The following is a 17,797-nucleotide window of genomic DNA, read 5'->3' on the forward strand; positions in this document are numbered from 1 at the left end:
CATAACATGATGCTTTACAAAATGAAAGGCACCATAACAGCCAGCGCCATCCATGAGTCCCAACTGACCGACAACGACCCAGCCATACCGGGGGCCGGTTCTGGTGTTCCTGCGACGTTAGTCTCGTTGCCTGTGGATGATTCGGTCGCGGATGGAGTGAGAGAGGATTTAGATGGTTCAGATGATTCAGACGCAGTATCTGATGTATCTCCTCCCGGGCTAGACGACGAAGCCACACTGCTGGAGCTCGACGTGGTCGTAGCAGTCGGCTCCGACGTGCTGGAAGGCTCTGAGGCACTGGAAGACTCAGAGATACTTGTAGAGCGAGAAGTACTCGTAGGCTCCGAAGAACCCCCAGTAGTGCGAGATTCGGTAGTCTCAGTTGGAGCCGAATCCAAGGAAGAAGTGATCGCGAAAGTTGCAGTAGGCGCAGAGACGACGAAGTCGGTTGCTTGGCGGCAAAAGCTGCCGCCGATTGTAGGGCAGTCATATCCAATGTCACAGCAGCCTCCATCGAGACAAGTAGGACCGCCATTACAGCCACCTTCGCACCTAGGTTTGCCTGAGATGAATGTGCAAGCCAAGCCAGATGGGCAGCATCCCCCTGACCCATCTCTGCACATTGTTTCTGTTGCTTCGGGGCATGTTTGCTGCTGTCGAGGAATGAGAGCTCCGGTGATGATCGGGGCTGCTTGTATCCTCCACTCGGCGGCACTTGCCAGGTGGCAGCCTAGGGCTACGGCTAAGATAGTCTGCCAGGCGTGCATAGCGGGAGTATGTGGGATTTTGGTTTGCTTGAGATAAAGGAACTGGGCACTATGAGACCAATCCGGGACTTCTGGGCCCAATGAAAGATAATTATGTAGGAAGTAGGAGATTTGATCTGACCTGAATCCCAGGAGATTGATCCCAGTCTTATACATCCAGTCTATTCCGCACCCAAAATGGCCTTGAGACTCTTCTTGCGGCTTCTCCTTTTATGCTTGTACCGAGAAACTCGTATTCAACCCCGCTCTCTCGTTTGCAACCCGATCTCGTATTCATATGTGCCAGTCTAGCCCGTATTTGGCACGATCCTCCGTATCGCATGCGGGGATGAGGCTCAAGCGGTCTGGCCTCCAGACTCAAGCCAAATGCGAGTGGCTGATCCGGGTGTGCCTCTACCCATAGCCGGTAAGAAGTACTAGGTTTGTGGCGGGGGTTATGCAAACTAAGTTAGAATAGGCACCCGGGTGAAGGCTTCGGGCCCGTCAATCACATCCACCTGGGCTCCTTAGAATACCCAGGTAGGAAATTACGTCGCTCATGATGCCGGTTTAGGAAATAGAGATCTAGCTAGACGGCCCAAGTGTATCATCTAGTGACCTGTAGTGACTCTTCCCACTTTGGCGGAAGCCCTCCTCGCTTTCCTTGTGTGTTCTGTGGGATAACATCGTAGGGTTAGTGAGCATTTTAGGCAGAGCATACATAGGAAGGCTTGTTTTTAGCGTAGCATAGGTTGACAGCAATATAAAACGAAAATTACATAGCCTATCAAAATCAGGCCTGTTTTTAATAAAAGGAATATAATTGCAGGCTGACATTATCCACTAAGGCCCGTCGTTCGTTCCAGATATAGTGGGCATAGGATCCGAGTCCGCAGCAACATCAACAGCAAAGCTGGCCTGTATAAAGTCTTCGAGCTCTTCACTCACAGTCTTGAGCTTCTCCTTGACACTCGCAACACCTTCTTGCCCAACGATATGTCGCGAAGGAGGGTTTTCATGGCCACCAATTGATGTAATAGCATAGACTGTTTCAGAGACCAGCACTTCAAGATGTGCGGGGCTTAATGGTGGGTGCATGGAGACAACTTCAGGGGCGGAGAATGGGCCATTTTCAATGGAGCTCACCCGGGCGTTTTCGTCGTTCGCTCGACTGGGTGTGACTGGACTGTCAGATGAGACAGAAGCATCGGGGAGTTGGGGGACAAGATGGTTTAAGATCCCGCGGAAGAGAGGTGCTTGGTTGTTGGCCGGTGAATAGGCCGGGAAGATTGGAGGAACGCTGGTTACTAGGTTGGTGAGGATGCCGATTTCGATGCTGCATTGGAAGATGGTGAGCTTGACATTGAAAGGGGCAATTTCATAAGCCAGACTCTGTAAAGCTGGTTAGTTTCTGCAATGGAGATCATTTATGCAAATGCGCATAGAGAGACTGACATCACAGAATCCTTCAAGCGCCCAGCCTGCTGCGCAGTACATTCCTAGTCCGGGCGTACCAATATGCGCCGCTGTATATCGTCAGACGAACATCCAAGCACTGGTCAGATTTGTATCTTACTGATCCCTGATATTATCATCACATGTCCTGCGCGCTCTTTCCTCATATGGGGGAGCGTGGCCTTGATGATATTGAGGGGGCCGAAATAGTTAACCTCGAATTGATCGCGTACGAGATTCATGGTTTGGGTTGAAGCAGAAAGTTCTTCAACTGTTCCAATAAGGGCTAAGGGGGAGGTCAGTATATTGTGTAAGAGTACCTTCAAGAATGGAGGGTCACCTTGACTTGTGCAGCATAGAAGTATGTCTACTCTTCCAAATGTCGCAACTGCATCTGCCACGACAGCCTGGCACCCTCCCATCATTCTGTGTTAGGAAAAAGTTAGTAATTAATATCAGAATCCATAATTGACCTGGCTCCCTTGATGTAGCGCACCGGATATCTAGCGGAACTGTCTTCATACGCTTTGCCCAGCCATCACCGTGGTGCTCCACCTCAGCAAGAAAAGCATCAAATTCATCACGGCGACGTTCATCGCGTTCCAAAGCTGAATGTGCCAGTCCAAGAAATGCATAATCTCCATGCGCAAGGACCTGCCGCGCGACTGAGAGGCCAATAGGTGAATCCCCCGCGGTGATCAGCCATACTCGAGGCTCATTATGCGACGGGAATTGCGCGCGGGCATCAAAAGAGGGGTGATTGTCCATGAGGGTCAACGCCAACAGCCAAACGCGTTATCCATCACGCGATTGCAATTTCAAAGCTGCTTAATAGCAAACAAGTATAAGGATGGAAGATGTCCGGAGGGTCGGAAGACAAATGCCAAGACCGCGCAAGTTCCCGGGCCTCGATCTAATCTGCTAATCGCCCATAGCTGGCCTTTTGGCTTCTCTTCTTTTCCTCATCCATCATGTCGGAACAGAGGCCACGCAGACAGGAGGAGTCGTCCAACGTATGTGTCGCAGACTCAATGTTGTTGTGGTTGAATTTACTGACCACCTTTAGTCGGGCTTCAAGGGTGCCCTTCAGGGTCTTGGAATCTTCTTGTTGGCCCAATTTGCCATCAACCAGTACATGGGAAATAAGGACAAGGCAGACTCCCCCGGCGTGAATTCTGCTGGAATCCCCGCTTTCGCCGATCGCCCCGATCCTAGCGAAGTCGCCGAACGCAGTGCTCTCCCCGAGGTCATCGCCCCAATCTGGCCCTCCGACAGCGCTATCGATCTTAACGTTTATGTATCTCCGTCTATCATTGTGCCCGACTTCAAGTCGCCGGACAGTGTTCTTGTGGTGGACGAGAAGAATTTCACAATTGGAAACTACAGTGACACTCGCGAAATTGACACCACCATCAAGGTCCCAAAGCAGGTCCAACAGAATGGAACTCTCTGGGCTCACTTCTTTTTGGCTCGCACAGGATACCAGTTAGACCCCACCGCTAAAGACTACAACACCGCTGATGCAGTCCACTTCCTCCGACCTCTGAACCAGTACCTTCCCAAGAAGAAGGTCAAGAAGCTGAAGAATCTCCTGTCGGACGCTGAGGATGAACATGACCAGGAGGAAGATAACACCCCGGATGTCACAACTATGTCATACTACCACCCCAACTTCACCCTGTCCCTGATCCCAGACTCTGGAATTCAGAAATTGGCTCAGATGAACCCCGCGGTCCGCCAGTATGTGCAGCTGGAGCGGACTGGTGCCCGCGATGCCAGTGGAAAGAATGGATGGTACTACCCGATCGCTTTCGTCAACACTTTTTGGCAACTGAAGTCCCACATGACTGAGTTGAACTCTACCGTCGAGACCGTGCCGTTGCATATTACTCTCAACAACATGGCGAACTGGAAGTTCAACATCCTTAGCAGCGTTGACGAAGGTTCCAAGCAAAGTGCGCGCCAGGCCGCTTATGGCCAGCCTGTCCCCGGAGGTGGAGATGGAACCGAGTGGGAGATGGTGAAGGAGATTCTCTTGGATACTAACATCTGGCTCCTCGGTACCACAGGTGTGGTCACTATCTTGCATATGTTGTTTGAGACTTTGGCCTTCAAGAACGATATTGTAAGTGATACATCACTATTAAAAGGTGTTGTGTCTAACATCGCTAACATTTCCACTTTTAGGCCCACTGGCGTAAGAAGAAGGACGTTGTTGGTACTTCAGTTCGGACAATCCTGGCAAACGTCTTCATGCAGGCTGTTATCTTCCTCTACCTCATGGACAACAGCGACAACACCTCTTGGATGATCCTGGCCAGTCAAGGATTCGGTATCCTTCTCGAATTCTGGAAGATCACCAAGACTGTCGACGTTCGCTTGCGGCCGCCACCAGCCAGCTCTTGGTTGTTTTTCTTGCCCTATGTGATTGTCTTCGAGGACAAGCACAAGCTTAGCGAGACCGAGGAAAAGACCAAGGAGTATGATGAAATTGCCTTCCGCTATTTGTACATCTTGGCTGTTCCCCTTCTGCTTGCATACGCCGCGTACAGCCTGGTCTACAACACCCACAAGTCGTGGTACTCTTACATTATCCAGACCCTGGTGGGCAGTGTCTACGCGTACGGCTTCCTCATGATGGTCCCCAGTCTCTACATCAACTACCGGTTGAAGTCCGTTGCCCACATGCCTGGCAAGGCGTTGACCTACAAGTTCTTGAACACCTTCATCGACGATCTCTTCGCGTTCACCGTCAAGATGCCCTGGCTCCACCGCCTGGCAACTCTTCGTGACGACGTCATCTTCTTCGTGTGGCTCTACCAGGGCTGGAAGTACAAGGTTGATTACACGCGCGTCAACGAGTTCGGTCAGGGAGGTGACAGTGATGAGGAGGAGGAGCCTACTCCTGCTGTCGAGGGCGAGAAGAAGGACGTGGCTACCCAATCCTCTTCCAAGGCTACTTCGAAGTCATCTACTCGCAAGAGGAAATGAACTACGGTTTAGGTGCAGGTGCTGTTGGCCAATGAGCTGATGGGACCTGAAATAAACGCCTTTGCATACGCAGTGAATCTGTCGATTCGACTAATATTGGCATGATGCTGTTGAGCATCGGAACATAATTATTACAATGTTGTAGCGAGCAATGTTTAATTCCGATTCTGTTAATTAGGATTCCTTAAGAAGATTACCTTAGAGTTCTTAGCTTCACTTATCCAGCATCATGAAAGTAGATGAGGCAAGTAATTAGTAGACCAATACTAACTGTAGATGTTCTGTATGTAGAAGCCGTTGTTGATGGTTACCCGATTAGGTTTAACGCCATTTTCGCATCTTCGCGCCACTCGTTCTTCTATGCAACTGTTGTTGGCTCTGCACCAAACAACATTCATTCCTTTGGTTCCTTTAGTTTTAGAATTATTGCAAGAACTTACATTTGACGGGAACTTCTTCGTTGCTTTTTCGACGCGCCAATTGAAGACGAAGCGCGGCATTGCGCAACCACGCGCCAATACCACCATCCCAAAGCAAACTACATTCTATCATTCTCGACAACATACCAATTGTGGGAAATTTTGTAACAAGATTTGTGGAGATGGATACTGAGAGTACTGAGACAGGTAAGTTGTTTTTATATTCTTCCAATTGAGTAATGCTAACAATTCTTCAGGTACCAACCAACCAAGCGGCCTGCTTGATGCAGTTGAGCACTTGGAAGCCGGTATGGCCAAAAAGCTTTTTGACACAGCAAAACATGTTACTAATGCGATCGAGTAGTTGCATTTGTCCCTCCCAAGCAGAGATACACAGATGCCAGTCTACTAGCTAAAACAATCGCTTCAAACGCGTACGAGAGCGGCATTCCGCAACCCGTGCTGGCCCGTCTCCTGAAGATTCTGACCACGAAAAATAACCTGGATCAGGGTACAGTTACAACGCTGATTAAAAACCTGTACCCGCAGGAGAGAATTGCGTCCAAGAATGTCACTCAAGTGGTGTGCTGTCTTGGGCCCAGCAAGAACAAACCGAGCCCCGCCACACAGGCTCTGTTATTGCGCTGGTTGATCCTTGCGTATGATATTTTCGAAGATAGGACGCATCTCGCCAAACTTTATGCTGTTCTTTTCAACTATTTAGACATGATCAGTCTGCGGAAACCACTATGTCACCTTCTCTCGCTTATCACAAGACGAAAACACGTCAAGCCATTCCGCATTCAAGCCTTGATGGAGTTGATCCAGACTGCCAGTGGCGAAGACAAAGAGCTTATAAGCCTTCTAAGGGTCTTCAAGAATTATTACCCCGAGATCATTCTCGGTGAGTTTGGAGGATCTAGAAGGAATGCTCTCTTCTTCAAACATCCAGACCCCGAGTGGTCAAGCCATGTGAAGGTGCTTCAAGATCAGAATATGGAAAGAGTACAGGCTGGCCAAGGATCGAGTTTCCAAGTCGTCCATTGGGGGACTGTGAAAAGAAGTAGGATTGAAGTGGTTATTCCAACTCTACAAACTTCACGGGTATCTCATAAGCACACATCGCTAGAGGAGCTTCGTGACATGGGTCATTTTGTCGACAAGCTTGACAAAATTGAGTTACCAAACCAGATTATCTCAACTTTGGGCGATGCAATGGCTCAGAAGTATCTTCATCTGGTCCAATCTGAACTTGCCAATCATCGTCTAAATGAATGGCTAAGAAGCTTCCTGGAGGATAAGTTGGATACGCTACGTGAGGATGAAGATGATGATCCAGACACATTATCCTATGTGTTGGAATTTGTTGTGGGATATGCGTCCTATACCAAAGTGGGTTCTTTGGATAAACCACTATCGACTCAGACACTAACAAATCATTAGGACCTCCCATCCTCGATACGTTCCTTTTTGAAGTCTTATATGAAAAAGTGGAATGGAAAGGACAACCTTGACCACGTCTTCCGACTCCTCCAGTACATCCCAATCGAATCTTTCGAGTCTCTCCGGAGCGAATTATTGTCACCATTAGAGTCAGCAGTGTTAGACGAGAGTCTTCGTTCCAGAACAGCATTGCTGGGCTTTTACTCGGCGTTAATCAGCCAATGGGGTGTCAAACTTCGATCACAGTCAGATACAACAGAAGAGTCAGTCCATCTGAGTCAAGCCATCGTGCATGCCGAGCTCCTAGCATTTTCTATACTGGAGTTCTCGGTAGAGGACGAGGATAAGAAGTCCAAGCCAGCTACAACCTCTGTGCTCGACTTCTACAGAACCCTTTCGGAACTCTTTTCCCACGCACCCCAAGACGCCCGATTCCGCCTCACACTCCCGCACGCACAGACCGTATACACACTCGCCTTCACACCCAGTGTCGCTGTGATCTCGAGCCTCAACTCCATCTTGGCCGTCTACAAATCTGCATTCGAGGCCTCTCTGAATTCGCAAGTTCTCCAAGCACAAAACACCCCGGCTTATGGAACAGACCTCGTTGGTCGCTTCAACGGGTATGTCATGGACATGTGTAATGTGCTATGGCGGAATCGTGCACTCAACACTGAAGATCCAAATGCGCTAGGCTGTCTTGTCCCAGTACCGACCGCCACGGCTCTGGCGAACTATATCAAGGACTTGTCCCAAGCAGCCAGACATTACGACCGGGAAAGCGCATTCCATATTACTCTTACCTCGATATTCTCTCTGAGCCACCACGCTGCATTCTGCAACCTGTCTGCAGCTTGCTTTGCGGACCTGGAAGAGGACCAGCAGATTGCGGATCACCGCCCGAAATTGAGAAAGCCGGTCACTCAGAAAGTGCTACAGGCACTGGAGAAGGATGGCGGTGCTAAGATTACATGGCAGGAGTACCGTGTACATATGCTGGACTGGTTGGATGCGATTGGGTGCCGGGGTACTGGCATTCTGATGAGAAGCACAATGAAGGCTTTGCGCAAAGAGTAATACTAATAGGGTGAGACTTTTTACCAGTTTCAGAAATGAAAGTTTCCATAACGCCATTCAAATGCTTGGTATCGGTATAATACATATTGTACATGCACGGCCCTGGATATGAGACAGTATCGGGTTCAGAGCATAGCGTCGAAGATATCAGAACTTCTCTGTCGAGTTCAGATATATATCTTGAACACTGGGATCTTCTCGCAGAGCACTCAAGAGGTCCTCAAGATCCTTCGCCTGTTCGTCGTCCTTAACCTCGACCATGCTATCCCTGTTGGGATCCCAGAAAATCTCCAATTCATGAATGCTGAGACCTGACAATTTGGCGAATGTCTCGCCCACAGTTTTTGTCTCCGACGGATCGGTCAAGATCACGAGGCGACCTTTGTCATCGGTGGTGATATCCGCTGCTCCTGCTTCGATAGCCTGGTCCAAATAGTCGTCTACATTCGCACCGTCTTTCTTCTCCATAACGACCCTCCCCTTTCTCTCAAAGAGGAATGTAGTCGGGGTGACGATTCCTCCGTTATCTTTAATCATATAGCGAACGTCTTGTAGCACGCGCGCCTTCTGATCCGTTTGACACTCCACAACGGCAGCCACCGAACCAGGCAGCATGGCCTCAATTGTGACAGATTCTAGTGCTTGACCCGACACACTAAGTCCTTGTCCACGAGCAATTGCTGCTTCAATGATGATTTTCGGGACGGAGGCTCGTTTCGCATTGGACAGCGCAAGGGCTAGACGAGGATTGTACTTCGTGTCGGGACCCCACACTAGAATAGAGTATTAGGACCTGAGATATGCCCAATTGAACGACCATACATACTCTGTGTAGCACTGGCAATTTCCTTTCCCACTATTTGACGTTCCCTGCTCTTGGCCTTGTCGTTTCTGGCCTTGTCATGCTTAATCGTAGACCATTTGTTGTGACCTGAGAGAATAGCCGACGAAGTGCTGAAGTAGCGACACTCATGGCAGGCAGAATCAGTCCACCGGGGCTGCCGCAGCAGCCTGCTAAGCCTGAGGGCCATAATGTTTTTCTTTCTCTGTATATTGTAGACGAAGATCCGATCTCCATTGAGATACCCTCGGGCGGCTGTTTATCCGATCTCCGCGGACAGTGAGGCCACACGATAAGGAGAGACCTGAACATGGGGTTGACGCAACTACTATGAACTAAATATTTCCTTTTCTTTTTTCCTTTTTCTTTCTTGCTTATGGGGCTATGCTTGCCCTGAAACTATTTCATGTCTTCCTCCGATACAGTCCCAGCACCCTCCTCCCCACGAAATGGGGTCCCTGAGCTCGACATCCCTAAACTACACGCTCTCTCCCTCCGAACAACAGGAACTGTACATGCTCACGTTCACCTCCGACCTCGTACAATACATATCTGGATTGGAAGCTGCGGAGGTTACATCGCAACAAAAGGATCTCAAAAAGGAATTGTTCAAGATATTGAACCTCCCTTCACCGACCATCACTAGAGTCCTCCGCAACAATCTAGGGCGATGTTTTGGCGCAATACTCAGCAAAGGGGATCGCGGGATCCTCTTCGAAACGATCACCGACCTGCTCGCAATTTTGAATGCTGGCAAGAGTGAAGCCGAATTGAAGACCAAATTCGCTGCGGTGCATTGTCTTGGGGAGGTCTTTGCGACAGCCGGCGACAGTGCGTTCATGCAGTCCAATGTTGCGACTTTGGGCGCACTCAAACTGCTGAAATCAGCAAGCAACCATACCGGTCTTAGGGGAGTTATCTTTGCAGTGATGCGCAAGATTGTTGTTGGTATTGGGGTCCCGATCGATGAAGGAACCGCCCGCGACATCTGGAAGCAGGCCCGAACCGCTGCTCTCAGCGACAAGTCCACTTTCGTCCAAGTCAATGCATGCCGCTGCCTGGAGCAGTTGGTTGCCACTACACCATTCTTCGATAACACACATGACTTCGAACAGCTCAAAACCCTGGTATGGAAGGTTATCGACAGCCCCGCTGCGCCGGTGCGGCACGCCGTAGCTGCGGTTCTCGGTCGGGCACTCATAAATCTACATGCTACGAATGCGCACGTCACAGCCGTCCCTAAACCGAAATCGAAGAAATCGAAGCGCATGTCGAAGAAACCGGGCGTGGGGCTTGAAGATGAGGAAGAAGCTGAGATGTCAGAGTCGTCTGCCCCTAAGAAAACCGACTCGCGCCTATACTTCCTTCTTCCGGACTTGTTGAGGCAGCTTTCGTCCCAATATCTGAAGAGCACCACTTCGAACCGCTCACGCGCTGGGATCTGTATATGCTACAAATATGTTGTTCGTAATCTGGGGGACAAGATTGTCGAGGAGCGCTATGGTCAGATTGCGACAAACTTGCTTGTCGAGTTGTTGAATCACCCGACCGTCACATACAACCGCTTTCGCGTACTCATGACCAGGAGGTTCATCAAGAGTATCCTTGAAGATACCATTGGTCAGGAATTGCTGCGTGAGAACAGTCAACTCAATGCAGCAAAATGGCTAATCAACGATATCCTCAAGGACTACCCCCAGGTTATCCAGGAACGCCGCGAGCCCAGCAAGTACACACTGACGAGTGCGGTCAGCGCTCTGTCATCGTTGATTTCATCACTTGGTTCCGCCTTCAGCGTGCAGGCTGATAGTTGCCGAGATGCTCTGCTTCAAGTCCTTCCTCACCCTAGCTATACTGTTCAAGTTCACGTTGCGCATTGTCTGCGAAACTTCGTCCTAGCCTCTCCCCATCAGCTGCTGTCATGTGTGACAATCTGCATGAACAGTTTGAACAGGGAAATCGGACAGTTGGGCACGCCGCGCCAGTCGCCTCGCCGGTGCGTTGGTTATGCCAATGGATTATCTGCAATGCTCAGCACTTCTCGTTTACAACCACTTTATGGAGCAGTGGATGTGTTTGCACGTGTCTTTACCCAGGCAACGGATCTTCTCAAGACGAGCAGCACTTCCGAGCTTCGGGTTGCCAGCATTCAAATCCAGGTAGCATGGATTCTGATCGGAGGTCTGATGCCCCTGGGGCCCAGCTTCGTCAAGACCCATCTGTCTCAATTGATGCTTCTGTGGAAGAACGCACTCCCCAAACACCTCGGCAAGGAGAACGCTGCCCAGCCAGGTACCCTCGAGATCAGCTTCCTGACTCATGTGCGAGAGTGTGCACTTGGCTCGCTGCTGGTGTTCATGGAGTTCAACAGCAAATTGATCACATCGGATGGCGCAAAGAGAATAGGTGCGATGTTGCAAAATACCGTCGAATTCTTAGACAACTTGCCTAAGCCAAAGGCTATGGAAGATCTTTCACAAAGGCTGCAACCGTCGCTGCAATTGCAAGATTATTCGACCATGGTGCGCCGACGTGTGTTGCAGTGTTTCACCAAGCTTGTGCATGTCCATCCACTTAGTCATGGGGACATTATTTCTCAGTCCAGTCTTCTCAGCCTGGCTATTTCGTCATTTGCAGACCCAGATGCCCAGTACAAGCAACTGGAAGGCTCTATTTCCGGCTCCGCCGGACAATTCGATGGTCTATGGGATCTATGTGATAATTATGGATTTGGTGTCACTGGACTCTCCCGAGAATATATTCGTGCTACACTGTCTGGCACTCAGGAAGATGACAAGAGTCCTGCCTGGTCTGCGCTTGATTCCGTGGACCAAGTTGTGGACGACACCTTGGCCTTCCCTATTTCTCAAGCTAGCGAGCATGACGCGGTTCTTCTATACAGTTTGCGAGATGGGGACAAGCTTGCTGTTGATCCCCCAACAACCGGAGTTGTCAATTCGGCAATAGATTTGTTCTCTGTGGCTCTCGCTCTTCATTCTCCCAAAATCCAGGAAAGCAGTGTCGAGCAGATCGCTACATTCCTCTCCTCTCCCGGCCTACAAAGAAACCCCGGCAGGAAAGCAGCATTGGTCGTCAACATCTCGGTTGCCCTTTTACATACTCTGAAAGTTGCTGTTAAGGAGACGGACTTCGTACCTGGCAAGCTAAATCCGTCCACTGATAAGATTTTGCAAGAGCTTCTCCAAAAGTTCGTCATAGATGCTGACCCCGTTGTTCGCACAATCGGCGCTGAAGCACTTGGACGACTTTGCGACAGTGCTGGAAACACGTGTACTAATACACAGGTTAATTGGCTTGTTGACACCATTGTCGAGAACAGAGAGCCCAACGCCAGAGCTGGTTGTGCTGCTGCCTTAGGATGTATCCATGCTCAGATTGGCGGAATGGCAGCTGGTCTGCACCTCAAAACGATTGTTGGCGTTTTGATGTCCTTGTGTAATGATCCTCACCCAGTTGTCCATTTCTGGGCTCTTGGGGGCTTGGAGAGAGTTGCCAACTCCGCTGGTTTGACATTCTCGCCTTTTGTCTCCGGCTCTTTGGGCATGCTTGCTCAACTCTACAACGCTGATACCCATAACGAGGAGGCAGCCGCGCTGGCGACTTCCAACATTGAAATGTCATTCTTGACACCCGTCGTGATCAGTCGATGCGTTGACTCTCTCATCAATGTTCTCGGACCGGACTTGCAAGACATTGCGAAGACCCGAAATCTAATTTTGACCCTACTTCGCCAATTCCAGTTGGAGGATAACCCAGCATTGGTGACAGAGAGCTCGAAATGTTTGGACCACTTCTCGATGTATGCCTCCAGTTATGTCGACATTGCGGCATACGTGAAGCGACTGCAGACGGAGCTTCGAGCTAGCAACTTCATCATGCGAGATGTGGCAGTCCGTGGACTCAATAACCTTATGAAGCGAGACGCATCGTCTGTGATGCAGACAGTGGGTCAGTCTTTGGAAGACGATATCTGGCTTGCATTTGATGAAGCGCCGGACAATAAGTCACTCAAGTCAATGATCCAGGACTGGCTCCAGCAGACTGCTTTGACAGAAACCGAGATGTGGATCCAACGTTGTCAGAACATCATGACGAAGACACGCCACAAGGTGGAACATGCGCCCACCCCAGCTGTTCAAACTGCAGCTGCTGATATCCCCGATGACGAGGTTGCCGGGTTTGCCTCGGCTGCCGGGGAAGGTCAAGGTGACACTGCGAATGAAAGCATCGCCGGTCAAGAAATGTTGAAGTGGCAGACCCGCAACTTTGCCATGAGCTGTCTCTCCGAACTTCTGGCTACTGTGCAAGAGGCCATTCTGCCAGACTCTGCTATCCCAGCGGAGTTAGCTCTCCAGAAAAACGTAGGAGATATCGTCAGAATGGCCTTTTCCGCATCTACAGCCAATGTCATTGAGCTGCGTGTATGGGGATTAAAGATCATCGACCAGGTCCTCACCATGTTCGGTAAGACGCCGGATCCCGACTTTGCTGAAGCCTCGCTTCTTGAGCAATATCAAGCTCAGATTGGGTCTGCGCTTACCCCTGCCTTTGCTGCTGATTCGTCCGCGGAGCTGGCCTCGGAGGCCATTAATGTGTCGGCAACTTTCATTGCTACAGGAATCGTAACAAATGTCGACCGCATGGGGAGAATCTTGAAGCTTTTGGTGCTGGGCCTGGAGAACTTCTCGAAGAACCCGGAGACTACTGAAATCGGTGATCTTAAGGGGTTGAACTCAAATGCTCGAGTCATGGTAAAACTTGCTCTGTTCTCGGCCTGGGCCCGGCTCCAAATTGCAAGCATCGACCATGAATACTTGACCCCGGTGGTCCAGCCTTATATTGCGAAACTCACACCTTTGTGGCTTTCCTCTCTTCAAGAATATGCTCGATTACGCTTTGAGCCAGACATCTCTGGTAGCTTGGGGACAATCTCGAGCGGTAACCTGGATGAGGTGTATGCGGCTTTGAATCGTGAGACTTTGTTAAAGGTAAGTCCCAATCTACCTGTTGTATCCAGTGGACGCTAATAGTATCTTCAGTTTTACCAAGACACATGGTTATACTTGGTTGATGCAATCGCTGGGCTCGTCGAGAAAGATATCGACTTTGTTTTTGATGCTTTGGATGGCAAGTTGCAGCCACCTCAGGAGCCTAGTAGCGCTGAAGGCGAGGAGAAAGAAGAAAAAGCCACCAAAAAGGAAGAAGGGAAAGGTCATGATATTAACTACCGCGAAGAGCCTGTTGCATTCTTCTTCGTTTTGTTCGGACTGGCTTTCGAGTCTTTGGTTGATCAAGGAACTTCGGCATCGCAACGATTGGAGATTCTTCAGGCTCTGAAGCGGATTCTGAGGCCGGTCATCTCTGGAAATGCCATCTATCAAGATGCAATCTTCACAGAGACAATGGACAGCTTTGACCGTCTTGTGTTGACAGAAGCTACCCCCATCCAGACTGTCATTGTCGAGATTGCCCAAAACCTGTCATTAGATCACCCCGCAGCAAAGGGCGACTTGGAACGCAGTGATCATCTTTCCGATGACATTGAGCAACTCTTCGAGCTCACAAGAAGCATTATTCTTGTTCTCGCTGGAATGCTTCCCAATCTCCGGGAATCGACACCACTTGCGCGGTTCAACGTCAGTTCGGATGAGTCTTTGACTCTCATTCGTTTGGCCCTTCGCTCTCTCGTCGATGTTGCATCTGTATTCCCATCTATCATTCGCAACGATCTCCATGCTTGTATTCTCCATATTTTCGCAACTATCCTCGCAACTGGAGTCTGCCAAGAGGGCGTGGTTCCCCAAGCTCTGCCCATCTTCAGGCAGTTCGTTCACAGCATTACCCACACAGCGGAATCTCCCGAAGACCTTGAGGTCGTCTCATTCCAGCTTCGAGGATGTCTCACGCGCTTCCTGACCATTCTCACTATCGCCCAGCGACGAGAATCGGATATCTCCATCCCTTGTGCTAAGAACACGCTCCTCGCCATCACTTTCCTTCTGACTGCTGGCGCACACGTCATCCCGCCCCAAGAACCAGTCCTGATCCGAGTTCTAGATGAGTTCTTTGACTGTCTTCAGGACGTCGGTCTTGCCACCGTCGCAGCTAGCTGCCTCCGTTCGATCCTCGTTAGGCCAGGCTCTCGTTCCACCACCGATGAAGTGATCGGCCGACACCTCATCCCGCGACTGATCGCCTTCATGGTTGCCTGCCCTCTGGACAATGGAGATATCCCCAGCGACCCTGAAAACTCCCGCACAGTGGTTGCTCGCACACTCGTGTCGTGCATCTCCAACGCCACTTTCTCCACTTCACAATTGCCTGCTGCTACATCTCTCATCATGTCGGCACTATTGGCACGCGCCAAACGTGAAGGCGAGTCCGTGCACCAGGAGTCCGCGGGCCATCTTCTCGAGCTTGCTAAGGCCGACCAGCTTACTTTCCGGAGCCTGGTCGCTACTATGAATGCAGACCAGAAGTCACATCTAGAGGAAGTTCTTCGCAGTGCTGGAGTCGGTGCTGTTGCTTCGAAGACTGGTGCTGATGCGGCAGACAATGCTCCCCAGGCTGCGCCGAGTATAGCATTGCGCATGGATTTCTAGAAACTTTATACGGTACAAAAATCAGACAAAATCACTTTATGATATAGTTAAATGCCAAATCCTTTTTCATGTCCAATCTCGGAAGACGTAGACAATTTTCCCAAGTGCAACCGGTTATATATACTCAAGTAGACCCTCGTAGAGTTCCAATATCGATCACCGGAGCTTATTTTATCCCTACCCGACGTATCAGGTGACCTTCCAAATCCCATCTCAGTTGTAGTTTCTTGTCTCCAAAGACTTCAATTTGGGATCATTGTATGGTCGAATTTCTATCTTTGAGAGCCAGTCTCCGCCTGTGAGGTCGAAATGCCGCCGGATCGCGGCCGTGCTTCCCGGGCATGCACCTCATGCAGAAAACAAAAGACCAGATGCTACGAGCCTGGAATTCCTGGACGAGCATGTATGCGATGCGATCGACTTCACCAGACTTGTTCGCTTGTGCAAATAGTTGCCTCAGATGAGGAATCCATAGCCCCCGCAACAGGCACAGATGCGCGGTATGAATATCGCAGCTGATGTTTACTCTCAAACTGACAGGTTTCCATAGCTTGGAGCGTCTAGAAAAGACCGTGGCGACTCTGCTCGACCGACTTGGAGAAGGCCCAGTAAAAAATCCAGGCCATGAGTCGAGTAGACCTACCCCCGCGCAGACGAGCTCGGGGTCTGGCGATGCGTACGGGGACTCGGAATCCTCCGCGGCTCCGATCATGGTCATCCGCGATCTAGCAACAGACAGCGGCATCAAACCAATGTCTGATGCCAGATCTTTAGAGGCGGTATTGGATGAACTTATTTCGCCTGATCTTGCACTTACGCTTATCACAATGTATGCTGCCCTTTACATGAATCGCTTTATCATGACGAATTGTCACTAATCCTTTCTTAGTTTCCTGGAATATTACGGTCGGTGGGTTCTCTTCGATCCCGAATGTGAGCCAAGCGAGCTTCTCCGTCGAGTGAAAAAGTCGAGCTTGCTATTCTGCGCTTGTTCTCTGATCGCCGTGCGGCACACTTCCGAGGAATTGGCTGCAAGTCTTGCTCCGAAATTGTATGAGTATGCCCGCTCGCTTGCTTCTACCACTCTTCTAGTTGCCCCGCAGCCCATTGAGTTCTTTCAGGCTACCCTGATCCTGTCTATGTGGTCGACGACTGTCGGACAGGTGCCTTTGAGTATCGATAGCTGGCTTCTGAGCGGGTTTGCTTTACAGCACTCTCATTCGAGCCCGCTGTTTACTGCTGTCATGACTCAGTCCCTCCCTCCAAATAGACTAGATGAGGAAACTATGCGTAATTGCTATCTGTGGAATCATCTCTGCCTTGCTCATATGCATTATTGTGTTGGTACCAGCCGCCGATCCATGTTACAACCATGGCAAATCGAACGATGCCGTGCTATTATTGTTTCAGATCATGCCAATAACTTTGAAGTGCGCATGGTGGCCGAGATTTATCTTTACTGGACTGTATATGAACACCTTATCCAGGAGTCGGTTGATTTGCTGAAGTCAGTGGCAGCTTTGCAGGACTGGCGACGAAAATGGGAATTTGTCATTGGTACGTTATATTTGACTTATAGTACCTCCATCCTGCTAATAAATTGTGTTTTTAGAACAACCGAGATCGCAGTTTCTGTCAATGGGCTTCCACTTCTCATATCTGCTTCTATACGAGCATGCTCTGAAAGCCAACTCTCCCCGAGCTCGGGAATCAGTCGTACCGGAAATGATTCGGCATTCCAAGGCAATTGTGAAACTGGCTATGGATACAGTCGATGAGCGCACCCGCCATTTGACCGATCATATATACCATATGATTACCTTTGCAGCGATTGTCATCTGTCGCCTACTAAATGCCTACCCAGAAAAGGTCGCCTCGACTTACAATATTGACGAGCTCGAATTGCTCGTACCTGACTTAGTTCAGTGGCTGTACTGCATTGGATTACCATGCCATGCGGCGCATACCTTGGGAAATATCATCACCAAGGTGCATCAAAAATTACGGCCGCATGTCGAGCTACCGCCAGCAAACTCGCAACCAGAAGAGCTACTTGGCGAACTTAACAATTATTATTTCCCAGAATTTCTTGGATTAGGGATTTCGGCTAATGGGGATTGGGATCTTCTGTCAAATATGGGTCTCTTTCCGGAAAGTCCGTCTATTCCAGGGAGACCCGATTGAGATAGAAGCGTCTTAGAA

The 17,797-nt window shown here is 49.9% G+C and overlaps 7 protein-coding genes across 7 annotated transcripts; 4 read left to right on the forward strand and 3 right to left on the reverse strand.

Annotated features, from left to right (window-relative positions):
- Positions 1-14: 14 nt before the first annotated feature.
- Positions 15-767, reverse strand: N7519_008400 (uncharacterized protein; the record flags this gene model as incomplete). Its single annotated transcript, XM_057295176.1, has 1 exon — positions 15-767. One exon carries the CDS (start codon positions 765-767, stop codon positions 15-17), a length of 753 nt encoding a protein of 250 aa, XP_057143058.1.
- An 822-nt stretch (positions 768-1,589) lies between these two features.
- On the reverse strand, positions 1,590-2,969 carry N7519_008401 (short chain dehydrogenase/reductase family protein; the record flags this gene model as incomplete). Its single annotated transcript, XM_057295177.1, has 5 exons — positions 1,590-2,138; positions 2,202-2,272; positions 2,323-2,487; positions 2,542-2,627; positions 2,698-2,969. 5 exons carry the CDS (start codon positions 2,967-2,969, stop codon positions 1,590-1,592), a joined length of 1,143 nt encoding a protein of 380 aa, XP_057143059.1.
- Positions 2,970-3,172: 203 nt separating this feature from the next.
- Positions 3,173-5,192, forward strand: N7519_008402 (CLPTM1 family protein; the record flags this gene model as incomplete). Its single annotated transcript, XM_057295178.1, has 3 exons — positions 3,173-3,214; positions 3,268-4,326; positions 4,389-5,192. The coding sequence occupies 3 exons, from the start codon at positions 3,173-3,175 to the stop codon at positions 5,190-5,192; spliced, it is 1,905 nt and encodes a 634-aa protein (XP_057143060.1).
- A 601-nt stretch (positions 5,193-5,793) lies between these two features.
- On the forward strand, positions 5,794-8,131 carry N7519_008403 (Mis6 domain protein; the record flags this gene model as incomplete). The annotated part of the gene is made up of 4 exons (XM_057295179.1): positions 5,794-5,818; positions 5,869-5,919; positions 5,976-7,003; positions 7,055-8,131. 4 exons carry the CDS (start codon positions 5,794-5,796, stop codon positions 8,129-8,131), a joined length of 2,181 nt encoding a protein of 726 aa, XP_057143061.1.
- Positions 8,132-8,278: 147 nt separating this feature from the next.
- Positions 8,279-9,162, reverse strand: N7519_008404 (post-initiation translation factor DPC29; the record flags this gene model as incomplete). The annotated part of the gene is made up of 2 exons (XM_057295180.1): positions 8,279-8,904; positions 8,958-9,162. The coding sequence occupies 2 exons, from the start codon at positions 9,160-9,162 to the stop codon at positions 8,279-8,281; spliced, it is 831 nt and encodes a 276-aa protein (XP_057143062.1).
- Positions 9,163-9,421: 259 nt separating this feature from the next.
- Positions 9,422-15,595, forward strand: N7519_008405 (AP-1 complex accessory protein LAA1; the record flags this gene model as incomplete). The annotated part of the gene is made up of 2 exons (XM_057295181.1): positions 9,422-13,981; positions 14,033-15,595. The coding sequence occupies 2 exons, from the start codon at positions 9,422-9,424 to the stop codon at positions 15,593-15,595; spliced, it is 6,123 nt and encodes a 2,040-aa protein (XP_057143063.1).
- Positions 15,596-15,904: 309 nt separating this feature from the next.
- On the forward strand, positions 15,905-17,779 carry N7519_008406 (Zn(II)2Cys6 transcription factor domain-containing protein; the record flags this gene model as incomplete). The annotated part of the gene is made up of 4 exons (XM_057295182.1): positions 15,905-16,095; positions 16,146-16,424; positions 16,485-17,152; positions 17,208-17,779. The coding sequence occupies 4 exons, from the start codon at positions 15,905-15,907 to the stop codon at positions 17,777-17,779; spliced, it is 1,710 nt and encodes a 569-aa protein (XP_057143064.1).
- Positions 17,780-17,797: the final 18 nt, after the last annotated feature.

This window comes from Penicillium mononematosum (assembly GCF_028829835.1).
Source record: "Penicillium mononematosum strain IBT 11891 chromosome Unknown utg000005l:1.0-9366267.0:1.0-9372171.0, whole genome shotgun sequence".
Lineage (NCBI taxonomy): Eukaryota > Fungi > Ascomycota > Eurotiomycetes > Eurotiales > Aspergillaceae > Penicillium > Penicillium mononematosum.